This window comes from Triticum aestivum, chromosome 6D (assembly GCF_018294505.1).
Source record: "Triticum aestivum cultivar Chinese Spring chromosome 6D, IWGSC CS RefSeq v2.1, whole genome shotgun sequence".
NCBI classification, from domain to species: Eukaryota; Viridiplantae; Streptophyta; class Magnoliopsida; order Poales; family Poaceae; genus Triticum; species Triticum aestivum.
In genome coordinates this window covers 384,463,339-384,476,636 of record NC_057811.1, presented here as the reverse complement: position 1 = coordinate 384,476,636, position 13,298 = coordinate 384,463,339, and the positions used below count along the sequence as shown (strand labels likewise).

General features: G+C 47.7%; 1 protein-coding gene and 1 pseudogene across 2 annotated transcripts; one reads left to right on the top strand and one right to left on the bottom strand.

Annotated features, from left to right (window-relative positions):
* The first annotated feature begins 10 nt into the window (after positions 1–10).
* On the top strand, positions 11–6,722 carry LOC123142622 (receptor-like protein kinase At3g21340; annotated as a pseudogene).
* Positions 6,723–8,430: 1,708 nt separating this feature from the next.
* LOC123141692 (amino acid permease 1) lies at positions 8,431–11,668 on the bottom strand. Of its 2 annotated transcripts, XM_044560777.1 has the most exons (6): positions 11,236–11,668; positions 10,810–10,945; positions 10,655–10,717; positions 9,504–9,713; positions 9,307–9,380; positions 8,431–9,195 (listed from the first exon to the last, which is right to left on the bottom strand). In XM_044560777.1, the coding sequence occupies exons 4-6, from the start codon at positions 9,658–9,660 to the stop codon at positions 8,995–8,997; spliced, it is 432 nt and encodes a 143-aa protein (XP_044416712.1). In that variant the 5' UTR covers positions 9,661–9,713; positions 10,655–10,717; positions 10,810–10,945; positions 11,236–11,668; the 3' UTR covers positions 8,431–8,994. The 2 variants fall into 2 exon arrangements, with proteins under 2 accessions (XP_044416712.1, XP_044416711.1); XM_044560776.1 differs by lacking the exon at positions 11,236–11,668 and having other exon boundaries at positions 10,810–11,220.
* Between the last annotated feature and the right edge of the window lie 1,630 nt (positions 11,669–13,298).

Here is a 13,298-nt window from a genome sequence, read left to right as displayed (position 1 = left end):
CCGTGAGGAGATGGCCATTCTGATGCGTGGACGTAACTTGGGCTGGTTTGACCTGGCCCATAACCAGGGCAGGAGAAGCCATTTTAGTCATGGTAATGTCAGCCCAACTTGCACCACGCGGCTGCTTCGTACGTAGAATTTGCTCCAATAATTTTGATCTTTCTACCCCTAAAAAAAGTAATTTCACGCTCTCTCTCTCACCCAAAGAGGGTAAATCATGCTATCCAGGAAAAGATGGTAAATGTTGCCTTGTTTTACACTAACACACCTCTTTATTCCCGCAAAAAAACACCTCTTTATTGGCCAGTTCAACAAAAAATACTTCCTCATTTTTAAACTAGTTGAAGTTCTAGCTTTGTCCTAAGTAAAACTTATTTAAATTTGACCAAGTATTGGAAAAATTGTGTAAGCGTTTATACTTACTTTTGTAGCTATTAGTAGAAAAATTATAAGCTCTGTTAAATTTGAAGAAGTTCGACTTAGGATGAATCTAGAATGGAATGGAGAGTATATTACGTCATAACCGAAAGAGGTATGATATCGGTGGATCATTAAACCACACGTTAGGAGGAGTCGGGGAGCTCTTTTAGCATGACTAGTTAATTCTTGGGTCGTGGCGTTCTATCAAATATGTAGCCATTTCCTTATGTTGAATGCTAATTTCCGTGCAGAAATCTCTCTAATAGCAGTTTTGCATGGCGTGGTATCTAATAAATTTGCATTGCTCACGTCACTCGAATATTTGTAAGTATCAATTAACAGGATCACTATTCTATATAGAAGTTTTAGTTGCAATAGAACTTTTTAAGTGGGTCAGTGCCTGCCTCTCTGCCAAGTTATCCTTCACAAAACATTACTCACTCTGCCCGGAATTAGTTGACGCTCACCGTTTGAACGTCAACTAATTCCGGACGGAGGGAGTATTTTAGTGGACAGTTTGGTTATAATTATTACTAAGCAAGAAAAAATTACTAAATGTCTGAGTTGCTTGTTACTTTGTGCAGAAATTTGTTAGGCAACCGTCTAAATGGCTCACTTCCAGATTCCCTCTGTAAAAATAATGCAGGATCTCACATTTTCAGGTTAGAGTTTTCCCGTTGACTTTTTTTTCTATTAATACGAGTCTAAATGTCAAATGTGGTGTTTTTTTTCTGTGGTCTTACACATGCGAGATGTACCAAATTCAAGATTTTTTTCCACGCTAAATACTCTGAGTTGATTGTAGTAAGTAATTTCAGGTATGAATGTGATCAAGACAAGTGTAACCAAACAATTAGTTCGTCTTCATCGAGAAATGGAACATCTATCATATCTATTTCAGTAGTGGTTTCTGCACTGGTAATGGTTGTACTTGTCATTTCATATTTGGTATGGAGGCAGAAAAACGGCTAATGGTGAGTGTGCCCTTATGGTATTATCTTCTATCACATGTATCAATGTGGATTATCATGGTTTACCATATTTAGTATTTATGTTATATCTGCCATTTGCGCCACCAGTTTCTACTCGTAATCCTGCTAGAGAGGCAGAACTTGTGAGTGCTCCAGTTAGTAGGAAAGGTTGCAGGGAGCACCTTCAAAATAATGAGAATCGCTGATTCACATACAAGGAGTTGGAGAAGTTTACAAATAAGTTCGAAAGGTTCATTCAACAAGAAGGTTTTGGGCTTGTATACTATGGTCGTTCAGAAGACAATACGGAGGTTGTTGTCAAGATGTGTTCCGAGTCCTCTTCACATGGACTCGACGAGTTCTTAGCTGAGGTACCAAATTTCAATCACCTAAAAGGCATTAAAATGTAACCTTCCAATTGTGTATATGTCACTACATCCAGTCCCCCTGATTAAGAAAAAGTAAATGTAGTTTGTAAAATGAACTCAACCAATGGCATTGGCAGTGAGGTTACTAAAAAAATTATAATTTTTCCTCATAATTGACAATGGGTTTCCTGAAAAATTAAGAGATTATCGTCATGCTCTCTCTCTCTCGTTACCTAGGTTCAGAGCTTGACAAAGGTGCATCACAGGAATCTAGTATCTCTGGTTGGTTACTGCTGGGAGAAAGATCGTTTGGCACTGGTTTATGAGTACATGTCTCAAGGCATTCTTTATGATCATCTGAGAGGTTTGTCCATTGCAAACATAACTATTGATTACGTGATTAAGAGAGAAAAACGGTGTAGTTGTCTCAATTTGCATACAAATTTTGTGCACTGTTTGAGACATTATCTCGAGTGCTTTCAGATATTTTGCTATCTAAAGTAATTTTTGCCTATCTACGTTTCTGCCTTATGGAGTGCATGCATATTTCTAGAGGCTATCTGACAAAGAGAAAGTCATGGAGGGTTGTAGCCTGCACAAGGGTTGTAGCCTGCCAATAAGTCATCGAGATGTGAAGACAAGAAATGTCCTCTTGGGTCAAAATCTGCAAGCGAAAATAGCTGATTTTGGACTTTGCAAAACCTATTTCAGTGACACACAGCCTTGGCTCAGTGGTCGGGCATGCGGTTGTGCAGCCTAACGACCCGAGTTCAATTCCTAGAATTGACAGGTGATGCACAGGGGTTTCCCCCATTTATTGAGAATCAAGTTTAGTGTGTGATGAAACCACTCATCAAAAAATATCTTGATACTCATTAAAGAATTTTGAGGACCATATTTATCTTGGTACTCATACTAAAATGGTGCAGAGACTGGGGAAGTGAAATTCTTCCCCATTAAAAATGAACACAACAAGGCCCTCCCCCTCGTCCCTCTCACGTCGCCTCCGCGCGGGCAACTCGGGAGGGCTCCGCCGCCGCCGCCTAGTCCCTCCAGTGCCCTTCTCCCCCTCCGCCGTTGCCGATGGTCGGCGCCAGGCAAAGCCCGTGCGTGTGACGGCGACGGCGGAGGGTCTCTCCTCCCGTTCCCGGATATGCGGCGGCGCGGGCATCCTGATCCGCGGGGTGCGGCCCTCCCGACGGTGTGGCGGATCCCGGAGGCGGCGGACTCATGGCGGTGCATGGGTGCCCAGATCCATGGGTGTGGGACTCCCGACAGCGTGCGGGCTCCCGGCGGCGGCGGGATCGGTCGACAGCGGGCTTGGGCGATGGCGTCGGCCGCGCGGTGCCGGATCTCGTCGCTCACGGCGGATCTCGCCACTCCGGCCTTCGTGGAGGAACCTGGACCAGGGCGACGGCGCCCTCGGCTGGCCACATTCGCGGGGGGTGGATGGACAGCGTCTTGACCGCGTGGCCGGTGAGTCGCCGTTGGATCTCCTCCGAGCTGCAGGCTCTCTCCCGCTGCACTTGGTGGCTTACGATCGCAGTCGTCGGCCTCGGTGTGTTCGTGGGGGCTGGTAGAGGTGACATCAGACTGAAGGAAACTTTGGATGACTCGTTCATCCCGACGGTGGCGATGACCAGGGTCGCCGTTCTCCTACTTGCAGGCGCCGTCGAGGTCCCTGCTCTTCACCCCGACCCCATGCCCGGGTGAAAACCCTAAATCTCCTTATATTGGGCGGCGGCGGCACTGCGTGTGTCGTATCCTTCTTGAAGGCGCTGCCCGGGGCATTTGGGTGCTCGGTTTGAGGAGCTGCAGGCGGATGGGATGGGACCAGTGGCAGCAGGTGGTGTTTCGCGTCGGAGGAGCGGCGTGGCATTTGGCACGTCGACAACGGTGGGTCTCAACGCCATGGAGCATAGGGGTCTCGCCGGTGGGCGTTTGATGATGAATGAGCGCAGGATGATGGCGTTGTCTGGCGTCGTGGTGGCGTCAACGGCAGCTAGACCGGGCAAGGTAGATGCAACAGTACAACATTGAAGATGGATTGGTGGCAGGTGGCTGCGGCGGCCTCATACCCGGTAGGCGTCCTGGTTGAGGAGTGTGCCGGACTGGTGGGTGCCCCGTACCCGGCAGGCGTCCTGGTTGGGACATCAGGTCTTAGATGTTAGGTTTGGCTGCGAGGTCTGTTTAGTATTAGGCCCAGACTATCAGCATCCCTACATCAACTGGATAGGAGTAGCGACAGATGTTGCCTAGACGGTGGCTTTAGTCTTACTGTTGTATGACTTTGTAAGGTCTTGTGTGAATAATTAATAAAGTGGCTGCATGCATCATTCGGATGCAGAGGCCGGGGTCCTCCTCCATTTCTAAAAAAACAGACTCACATATCAACCATTGCAGTTGGGACCACAGGTTACATCAACCCAGAGTACGTCCCTTTGTCCATTGAACAACATTTTGGTACCTCTTCTTTGTACAACTCAATTGAGTAAAGTAAATCATATGTCTTTCCCCCATAAGGATGTCAATCGAGACATGTCCATATGCACTCCTTCGTGATTCTATACGTAGATGTTTAAAAAAATCCCGCAACAAATCACGGTTTCATGTGCACCTATGTTTACATAGTCTGCTTGTCTTTTATTTTCTTGCATAACTAGTTAGCTTTGCGGTGAAGCTGAAAGAGAACTGGTAAATTGGCCGTATACAACACAATTTCATCTTAATCTCCTAATGTAGTCTTTGAGATAACTGAAGCGATGCATACCTGTTGTTTCCTAGATACTACCACACTAGCGGGCTCACCGAGAGCAGCGATGTTTACAGCTTCGGTGTGTTGGGGAACGCAGTAATTTTAAAATTTTCCTACGCACACATAAGATCCATTTAGGTGATGCATAGCAACGAGGGGGGAGAGTATTGTCCACGTACCCTCGTAGACCGTAAGCGGAAGCGTTATGACAATGCGGTTGATGTAGTCGTACGTCTTCACGATCTGACCGATCCTAGCACCGAAGGTACAACACCTCCGCGATCTGCACACGTTCAGCTCGGTGACGTCCCACGAACTCTAGATCCAGCTGAGTGTCGAGGGAGAGCTTCGTCAGCACGACGGCGTGATGACGGTGATGATGAAATTACCGACGCAGGGCTTCGCCTAAGCACTACAAAGATATGACCGAGGTGGAAATCTGTGGAGGGGGGCACCGCATACGGCTAAACAATCAACTTGTGTGTCTATGGGGTGCCCCCTCCCCCATATATAAAGGAGTGGAGGAGGGGGAGGGCCGGCCCTCTATGGCGCGCCCAAGGGGGGAGTCCTGCTCCCGGTGGGAGTAGGATTCCCCCTTTCCCTTGTTGGAGTAGGAGAGAAGGAAGGGGAGAGAGAGGGAAGGAAGGGGGTCCGACCCCCCACCCAATTCGGATTGGGCTAGGGGGGCGCGCCCTCCACCTTGGCCTTTCCCTCCTCTCTTCCACTAAGGCCCAATAAGGCCCATATACTCCCCGGGGGGTTCCGGTAACCCCTCAGTACTCCGGTAAACGCCCGAACTCATCCGGAACCATTCCGACGTCCAAACATAGCCTTCCAATACATTGATCTTTATGTTTCAACCATTTCGGGACTCCTCGTCATGTTCGTGATCATATCCGGGACTCCGAACTACTTCGGTACATCAAAACACATAAACTCATAATACCGATCGTCACCGAACGTTAAGCGTGCGGACCCTACGGGTTCGAGAACTATGTAGACATGACCGAGACTCGTCTCCGGTCAATAACCAATAGCGGAACCTGGATGCTCATATTGGTTCCTACATATTCTATGAAGATCTTTATCGGTCAAACCGCATAACAACATACGTTGTTCCTTTGTCATCGGTATGTTACTTGCCCGAGATTTGATCGTCGGTATCTCAGTACCTAGTTCAATCTCGTTACCGGCAAGTCTCTTTACTCGTCCCGTAATGCAACATCCCGTAACTAACTCATTAGTCACATTGCTTGCAAGGCTTATAGTGATGTGCATTACCGAGAGGGCCCAGAGATACCTCTCTGATACACGAAGTGACAAATCCTAATCTCGATCTATGCCAACTCAACAAACACCATCGGAGACACCTGTAGAGCATTTTTATAGTCACCCAGTTACGTTGTGACGTTTGATAGCACACTAAGTGTTCCTCCGGTATTCGGGAGAGTTGCATAATCTCATAGTCATAGGAACATGTATAAGTTATGGAGAAAGCAATAGCAGTAAACTAAATGATCAAAGTGCTAAGCTGACGGATGGGTCAAGTCAATCACATCATTCTCTAAGGATGTGATCTCGTTCATCAAATGACAACTCTTTGTCCATGGCTAGGAAACTTAACCATCTTTGATTAACGAGCTAGTCAAGTAGAGGCATACTAGTGACACTCTGTTTGTCTATGTATTCACACATATACTAAGTTTCCGATTAATATAATTCTAGCATGAATAATAAACATTTACCATGATATAAGGAAATATAAATAACAACTTTATTATTGCCTCTAGGGCATATTTCCTTCACGGTGTAGTTCTAGTGGAGATAGCCACCGGCGAGGGTCCAATACTGCTGAGCCATGGCCACATTATTCATCGTGTGAAACAAAAGATTGCATCTGGTAACATCAGCTCAATCGCCGATGCCCGTCTCAATGATGCCTATGATGTGAGTTCCATGTGGAAAGTGATTGACACCACGATGGCGTGCACATCGGATGTTGCTGTTCGAAGGTCAACAATGGCCGCTGTGGTTGTGCAATTGAGGGAGAGCCTGGCATTGGAGGAAGCTCGTGAGGGCAGTGGTGTCAATGGGAGCACCACGAACAAATGCTGCTGGAGTGTCTACATTCGGTCCATCAGCAAGATGAAGCCGCACATTTACCCATATGGGTTCCATTGCATCATTGTCTCGTTGATGAGGCCCTAGTCTCTCTTTATTCTTAAACAACCGCAGGGTCTTCACTGTTTTTCGCAAAAAGGGGGTCTTCATTATGGTTTCTTGTTAATTGTTTGTCATCCTAAGGCAAACTATGGAGTATTTGTGTTGTGTTGTGTCCTTTGTGTAATGGGTGACTATTTGTGCAAGCAATAAGGATTGGGTGAGCTCAGCACCAGCGGCATATGTATAGCTAATTCTCATACTTACCTGGAAGGACTTACGGCTTGATTAGTCTAATCAGGTGATGATGCATTGATTTGTTTCGGTGCTGCTTGCTTTGAATCCCCTTATTATTGTTTTCCCTTTGATTTGCTATATATTGTGACGGACAGAATTTTGTTTCGGTGTTGCATATTTTATGGCACTTCTAGTCTTCAGGCTGTCGCCTCAGTGCGCTCGCGCGAGAGTGACCAGGAACCGAGACCTCCCGCTGGTGCAGCCGTGGATCGCTTTGTCTTCCATGGTATCAAGCCACGGAAGCGTGGATCTCGGCTCTTGTCGACGGGAGGGCTCCTACATTATTTTCAGGTGCTTTTTCATGTCCATCTAGAGTTTGTGTTTTGTTTAGGAAAATAAGACAACAGCAACTTTCTGATGTTGGAATAAGGTTCTTCCCGCCTATGCCTCGTTCTAGTGATGCGCGTAGCATTATCGAAGGGTGTGTGGAGATTTGTCTCTGACGGGTCTCGCGCGATTCGGTCGGCGTTTGTCTTCGATGGATCCACTTGGATCCGGTCTTCGTTCGTATGTGTTCGTGTGTCTTCGGGTTACATCTTTCCGGTCTACGCTTCTCTTCATCGACGGCAATTGTTGTTCTGGTGCGCTGGTCCTCTTGGACCTTAGCACGACGATTTCACGACTGTCTACTACAACAAGGTTTGCCCGGCTCCGATGATGGAGGGGCAATGACGGCGGCGCGCCTTCGACTCGCTCTAGTGATTGTAGTCGTCGCTTGAAGGTCTAGGAACCTGAATGTAATTTTTATCTCTAGTGTTCTTTGTACTGCCTTGACAGTTGATCAATAGATCAATAAATTTCTCGTAAAAAAAAAACTAAAGCCATCATCGCCGCAAACAGTTGTGCCATTTGCCTTAGCGTGAATGCAGCTATAGTCAGATGTTATTCCCTGGGAAAAAAATTACTTTTTTACAAAGACAACAATAACCAAAGTAGTAAAATCTAGCCACGCAAATGCGCAAGCCACCCCCTAGTTATTATTAATAAATAAAGATATAACCTCCCCTTTTGTCCAAAGAAAAAAACACGATTGAAGCCTTGTGGCGTGTCGTTCATCAAGGTAGGAGCCAGACCGGCGGCGAGTAAGCTGAGAAGGAGCCTTCTCCCGGCTTCATGGGGAAGCAGTGTTCGGGACGAGCGGGCAGCAGGCAGCACCTTCCATTGTCGGCGCAGGCAAACTCGCCGGGGTTACTCTGCATGGGGAAGAATGGCTCGTAGTAGGTCTCGTTGTAGTACGTGCGGTCGTCGAGGAAATATACGCCCTCCTCGACACAGCCGGACGGGAAGTCGGCGCACTCGTACGCCCTCGAGCAGCCAGGGCCGACGACCAGCAGCCGGCCATCGAGGCTTCCGATCGCAGTCCAAGCGAGAGACAACTCTGGATCGGGGTCTGCGACCGGAGTCTCTACTACTATTAAACAAGCAAACATATTCATCGCTAAACGCACCCAGACTAACCTACACGTAACATCCCTCACTAATTATAGCCTTAGGATGAGAATCACTTAATTTTATCAGCCGTCCAGATTACATTGCCCGTGAGTCAAGAGTGCCTTTACAAATTTCCCCTGGCGGACGAAAACTCTGCCGCCCGCCCGTCCCACGTCCGCAATCAGGCACGAAAATAGGAAACTGAATGCAATCAGATCCCCTTAATTTGTGTGATGTGTTGCTCGTGCTCGCTCAAAACAACTGCCCCGCGACCATGTCGCCTGCCTTTGCCCGCCGGACGCTCCTACGCCCCATGCCACATGGGCCTCCGACACGGATCGATGGCGACGACGGAGATCGGTGGCGACAACGAAAAAAGAGGCACTGTGAGAGGCGGCGGTGTTGGAGGGTCAGACGGCGGCCCATCGTCACCACCGTTCCGCGTTGGCCTCCGCCGCTTTCCGGCCCATCATCGCCACCGTTCCGCGTTGGCCTCCGCCGCTCGCCGGCCACTCCTTACGCACAGGTCACCGCCTGCCGCTCCTTGGTCGCCGACTGACGCACGTGGCCGCACGCCGCCTCCGCCCTTTCCTTACGCGCAGGTCGGCACAACGAAGAAGTATGTGAAGGACATGATGGCCGCGACGATGGAGACGAAGGTGCCGATCTCCAGGCCCAGCAGCTGCGCGAGGACGACTTGTCGAGGCCAAACATCACCAGTTACATCGTCCCATCTTGGCTGCAGTTTGCATCGTGGCCCTTCTAATGGCGCCAGTTGCTGGGCACCACGGACCTGCGCTCTCAAGGCAAGGAACTTCTTTCAGTACCATGACTTTTCTGAACAAAATATTTACAGATCTTCAAAAGTCAAAGAGGCTTAAATAGTTAAAGTGCTTGTGCTTACATGATGCCCGTGGCAACTGTTGATGCATAAAGAATCATGTAGTTCCTTGCCACACAGCGCTAGATTTCCAGGCCCTGCATGGACATGATCAAGAATGTGACAAATTTATTCTGCCTAACAATGGATATGCATGCATGCATGCTGCCAATGTCCATCCATACATGCCAGGAGAAGTTAATTTGAGGATTATTTGTTACCGAGACAGGGGCGGACGGCGTCCATGTACAAATGTACGTAGTTCCGTTTGCCGCGGACGGGTTCCGGCGAGCGGTAGCAGTCGGAGAGGAGGACAGCGGAGTAATAGGTGATGTAGGCGCAGGCGATGAGGGCGATGGGGCCGAGGACCCAGCCCATGTATTCCACACGGTGAAACTGGGCAAGATGTATTACTCCAAATTTGAATCCCACTACAGAGCACGAACAATTAGAGGATAGGTATTATTATGCAGATATAAGGAAAAATCACTGGGTGCATATTTTTGTCCTTCACAGGTTAAATGAGCATTGCGTAAAAGTCTATCTAGGTTCTCTTACTTATTCTTCTATTACTTGGAGAAGGCCAATATAGATTTCTAGATGTATCATTTTGGGACTGTTTGACCACTAAACAATATTGCCATGTTGACCATTTATCATGTCTTTGCAATGTATATAGGAATTCTAATGCACATATTTTTATTTCTTTTGATTTTCCCTTGCTTGTTATTTATGCTTATATCTTTATCTGTGGGATTCTATTTGAGTACACCTTTTTTCAGATGTTAGTTGAAGTGCTTCTGATTTTCTCAATCAGTTGAAGCATGCGGTGCCCTTTCTGAATGCCATTTTTTCTTCCTTGCATCCCAAATGCAAGCAAGCATGCTTCTACCAAGGCTTAGAAGAAGCCAAGGAGTATGTTCCAGAACCTCTTTTATATTACTTTGTCACAAAAAATTACTGCAATATTTGTTTTACCCCTAAATACACATGATAGACTTGAATGATTTTCTGTTATATTGCAAGATGCCCTATTGTTGTATCATAATAATTCTTTTTTAATCACTGGTTGGTGTCATGAAGCAGAGCTTATTTTGTGGATAGATGCATTTGTTTATGTTTCTAGCCTTTTAGATTTTGTGGATAGATGCATTGGTCTATGCTATTATGCTTTTTTTTATTGCCTAGCATTCCTGAAGCATATTTGATCAATTGATTTGGTATATCTGTTCCAAATGACAGAGTTCTAATAAAGAATGAGGTGTTACATTAGCATATACCTATTAGTAAGTATGATACAAAACACCGAGGCTAGAAAACTTGATCATGCATTTCCAAAGCACATATGAATATACTAGACACAATACTTTACCGAATTGTAGGCCAATGCAGTTGACACAACACCTCCCATGAGATGTGGCCACCAAATAATAACCTGGATAACCCACATGACGTAAGTAGCAGGACTACATGAGTATTCTTGAAAAGACATAACACCCATAAGAAGGTTCTAAATAAGACACTCACTTGGCGCCTGTCACTTTTTATCATCCAGAAACAATCATATCTGAATCGTACGACTTGGAAGTGAGCACCATCTTTTCTTTTCTTTCTTTTTTCTTTTCTTTTCTTGAGGGGAACACAATGTGAGCCATATTTGTGCCTTGCAGGAGAAAGATGTGATGAGATTATTGTTCAACACAAAATAATTTTGCAAACAATTACTATCTTTTAGCTCTCCAAGTAAATATGCTCAAGCAATATTTGTCTGAGAAAATTTCCTGTCCCTGCTGTATATAAAGCCAGTATCAGTATGGATACTAGATCTACCACCTCAGCTACAGATCGAAAGAGAGAGGCATGAGGAACCGCATCAGGGAGGGGAAGGAATCAAGTCTAGCACCGTACCAATTCGAAATGAGAGAGAGGGGGGGGGGGGGGGGGAAGGGAGACCTTCCATGGCGGCACGGCGTCTTGAGAACAGGAATCCTCCTCCCCATGCATCGAGTTGACTTGGTGGTGCTTGCTGGCGTCGGAGCAGGGGGGAGCGCGGCGTCCTGAGCTCCATGACCCTTGACGACAACGCGAATCTGCTCCATCTGGTGCCGCTTGAGCCTGAGGTGCTCGCGGTTGTGGGATGCCATTGAGCTCCGGATCGAAGCGCCGTCCCCACGTAGATGCGCCGTGGTGGGGAAAGAGGCGACGGGGCGAGGCCGGAGGTGGGGGAAGGGAGGAGGAGGCGCCGGGCCATGTCGAGGCGGGAGAAGAGGTGGGGTATGAAGGCGCGCTGGAGTGGAGGCGGCGTGCGACAACGTGCAAAGATGAGGATGTGGCGGGGAGAGTAGCCGAGTAGGAGAGCAGGCGGCGGGGGAAGTGAGGAGTTGAGAGAGAGTGAGTGGCTGCTCCCTTTTTAGTTTGTTTTCTTATAGCAAAATCTCTTTCTTTTTTGTTTCTTGTAGCAAATTCTCTTTTTTTTAGAAGGAGTGGCTGTTTATAGCAAAAATATATAGGCGTTCATTGCTTTGTGTGTCCTAATTAAGCCATCCAGATGAGCCCCTTCAAAAGAATGATGCGTCGGGCGTGTCTTTGTGTTCTTCTTTTTTGATCCATGATCGATAGCCCCTTAAAACAATAGGCGTGGTCCAATTCAATTTTTTTCATTCATAGCCCTTTTGGTCATTTGGTTTATATTTAACTTTGGACTGTCCAATTATTGTTTTTTATCGAGCGTGAGCAGTATGGCTGTGCGGTACAGTCATCATCATTTCAAAAGTGTACATTGAACTATTAGTAAGATTTTTATTGAAATGAGAAATCGAGAGTTGGAAGACGATGGAACAAACACAAATCCCATTGATTGTATGATTGTGGATAGACCATCATCATAGAATAAATAGTAGATAATGTTGCTTAGATCTTATTATTTAAGTATTTTTATAAGTAATATAATTATAATAAATTTATGTGATCGTGAATTTTATGGATCGTGCGTTATGCAAACACCGGAAGTTATCCACTTTTTTGGCTGTGTGCATGGCTCGATGTAGAGACCGGGAGTTATTCTCTTTCTCGGAAAAAAATGATAAGTATATGTATGGATCATGTGTTATGGACGCGCTCACATCGTTGGGCAAGACACGCACTTAGTTGGTTCGGTAAAAAAAACTGATTAAGAGAGAAATAAGATTCAACATACGAAGTTGATGTTTTCATTATAAATTAAGATACGTGCGTTGCACGCTTACTAGTAAGCGCAAAGAGCCGAATGCAGGTGGTGGCTCCGTCGTCGGGCATCCACTCCTTGGCCACCATGAGGAGCTCGCCGCGTGACTCGACGAGGTATCCGGCGCGGGGTTCTGCGTAGGCCGCCGTGTCGCCGCGGCCAGTGTAGTAGAAGGCGCAGCGAGTGCCAAGATCCCCTCCTATCAATGGATCGGGTTCGTCGAGCACAGTGTAGGCCCGGAGGTTCTCGCCCTTGGTCAGCACGAAGAAGCGGCCGTCGAAGTAGGCGATGTCCTGCGCCGACCACCCAACTAATTCGGAGCACTCCTCTGGTGACTGGATGGCGATCTGCGAGCCGAGGCGCCAGAAGCAGACGTACCGCCATTTGTCAACGCCTTTGGGTCCGTGCACGTTGAGGATGGCGCCGGCGATGCACTTTCCGTCGACGGCCGGCGCGGACGAGAGGGTCGCGGCGAGCATCATGACGGAACGGCGAGGGCCCCGGAACAACAACCATCGGTACGACTGGACGACTCCGTCGTCGTCGCGGACCGCGCGGCATCTAGTCGAGACCCGCCCGAAGTCGATGTCGGGCAGCGGGATGCGCTCGCCGGTGCGGACGTTGAGCAGCACGTGCCCCTCTTTGCTGCTGAGGGCGAGGAACGCCCACATGCCGTCATAGGAGCCGAAGAAACGGGCGCGGCGCGCGTCCTCCGGAAGGCCGAGGCCGTGCTGGGCGCCGCCGGTCAGGATGCAGGCGACGGACGGCCCTCCGGCGAGCGGGAGTAGAAGGC

Excerpts from the sequence above, each read along its gene's own strand:
- LOC123141692 (XM_044560777.1), bottom strand. The coding sequence starts at position 9,660 with ATGGGCTGGGTCCTCGGCCCCATCGCCCTCATCGCCTGCGCCTACATC. Across the intron at positions 9,381-9,503 it reads CGCCGTCCGCCCCTGTCTCG|GGCCTGGAAATCTAGCGCTG; the intron begins GTAACAAATAAT and ends ATGTCCATGCAG. Across the intron at positions 9,196-9,306 it reads ACAGTTGCCACGGGCATCAT|GTCCGTGGTGCCCAGCAACT; the intron begins GTAAGCACAAGC and ends TTGAGAGCGCAG.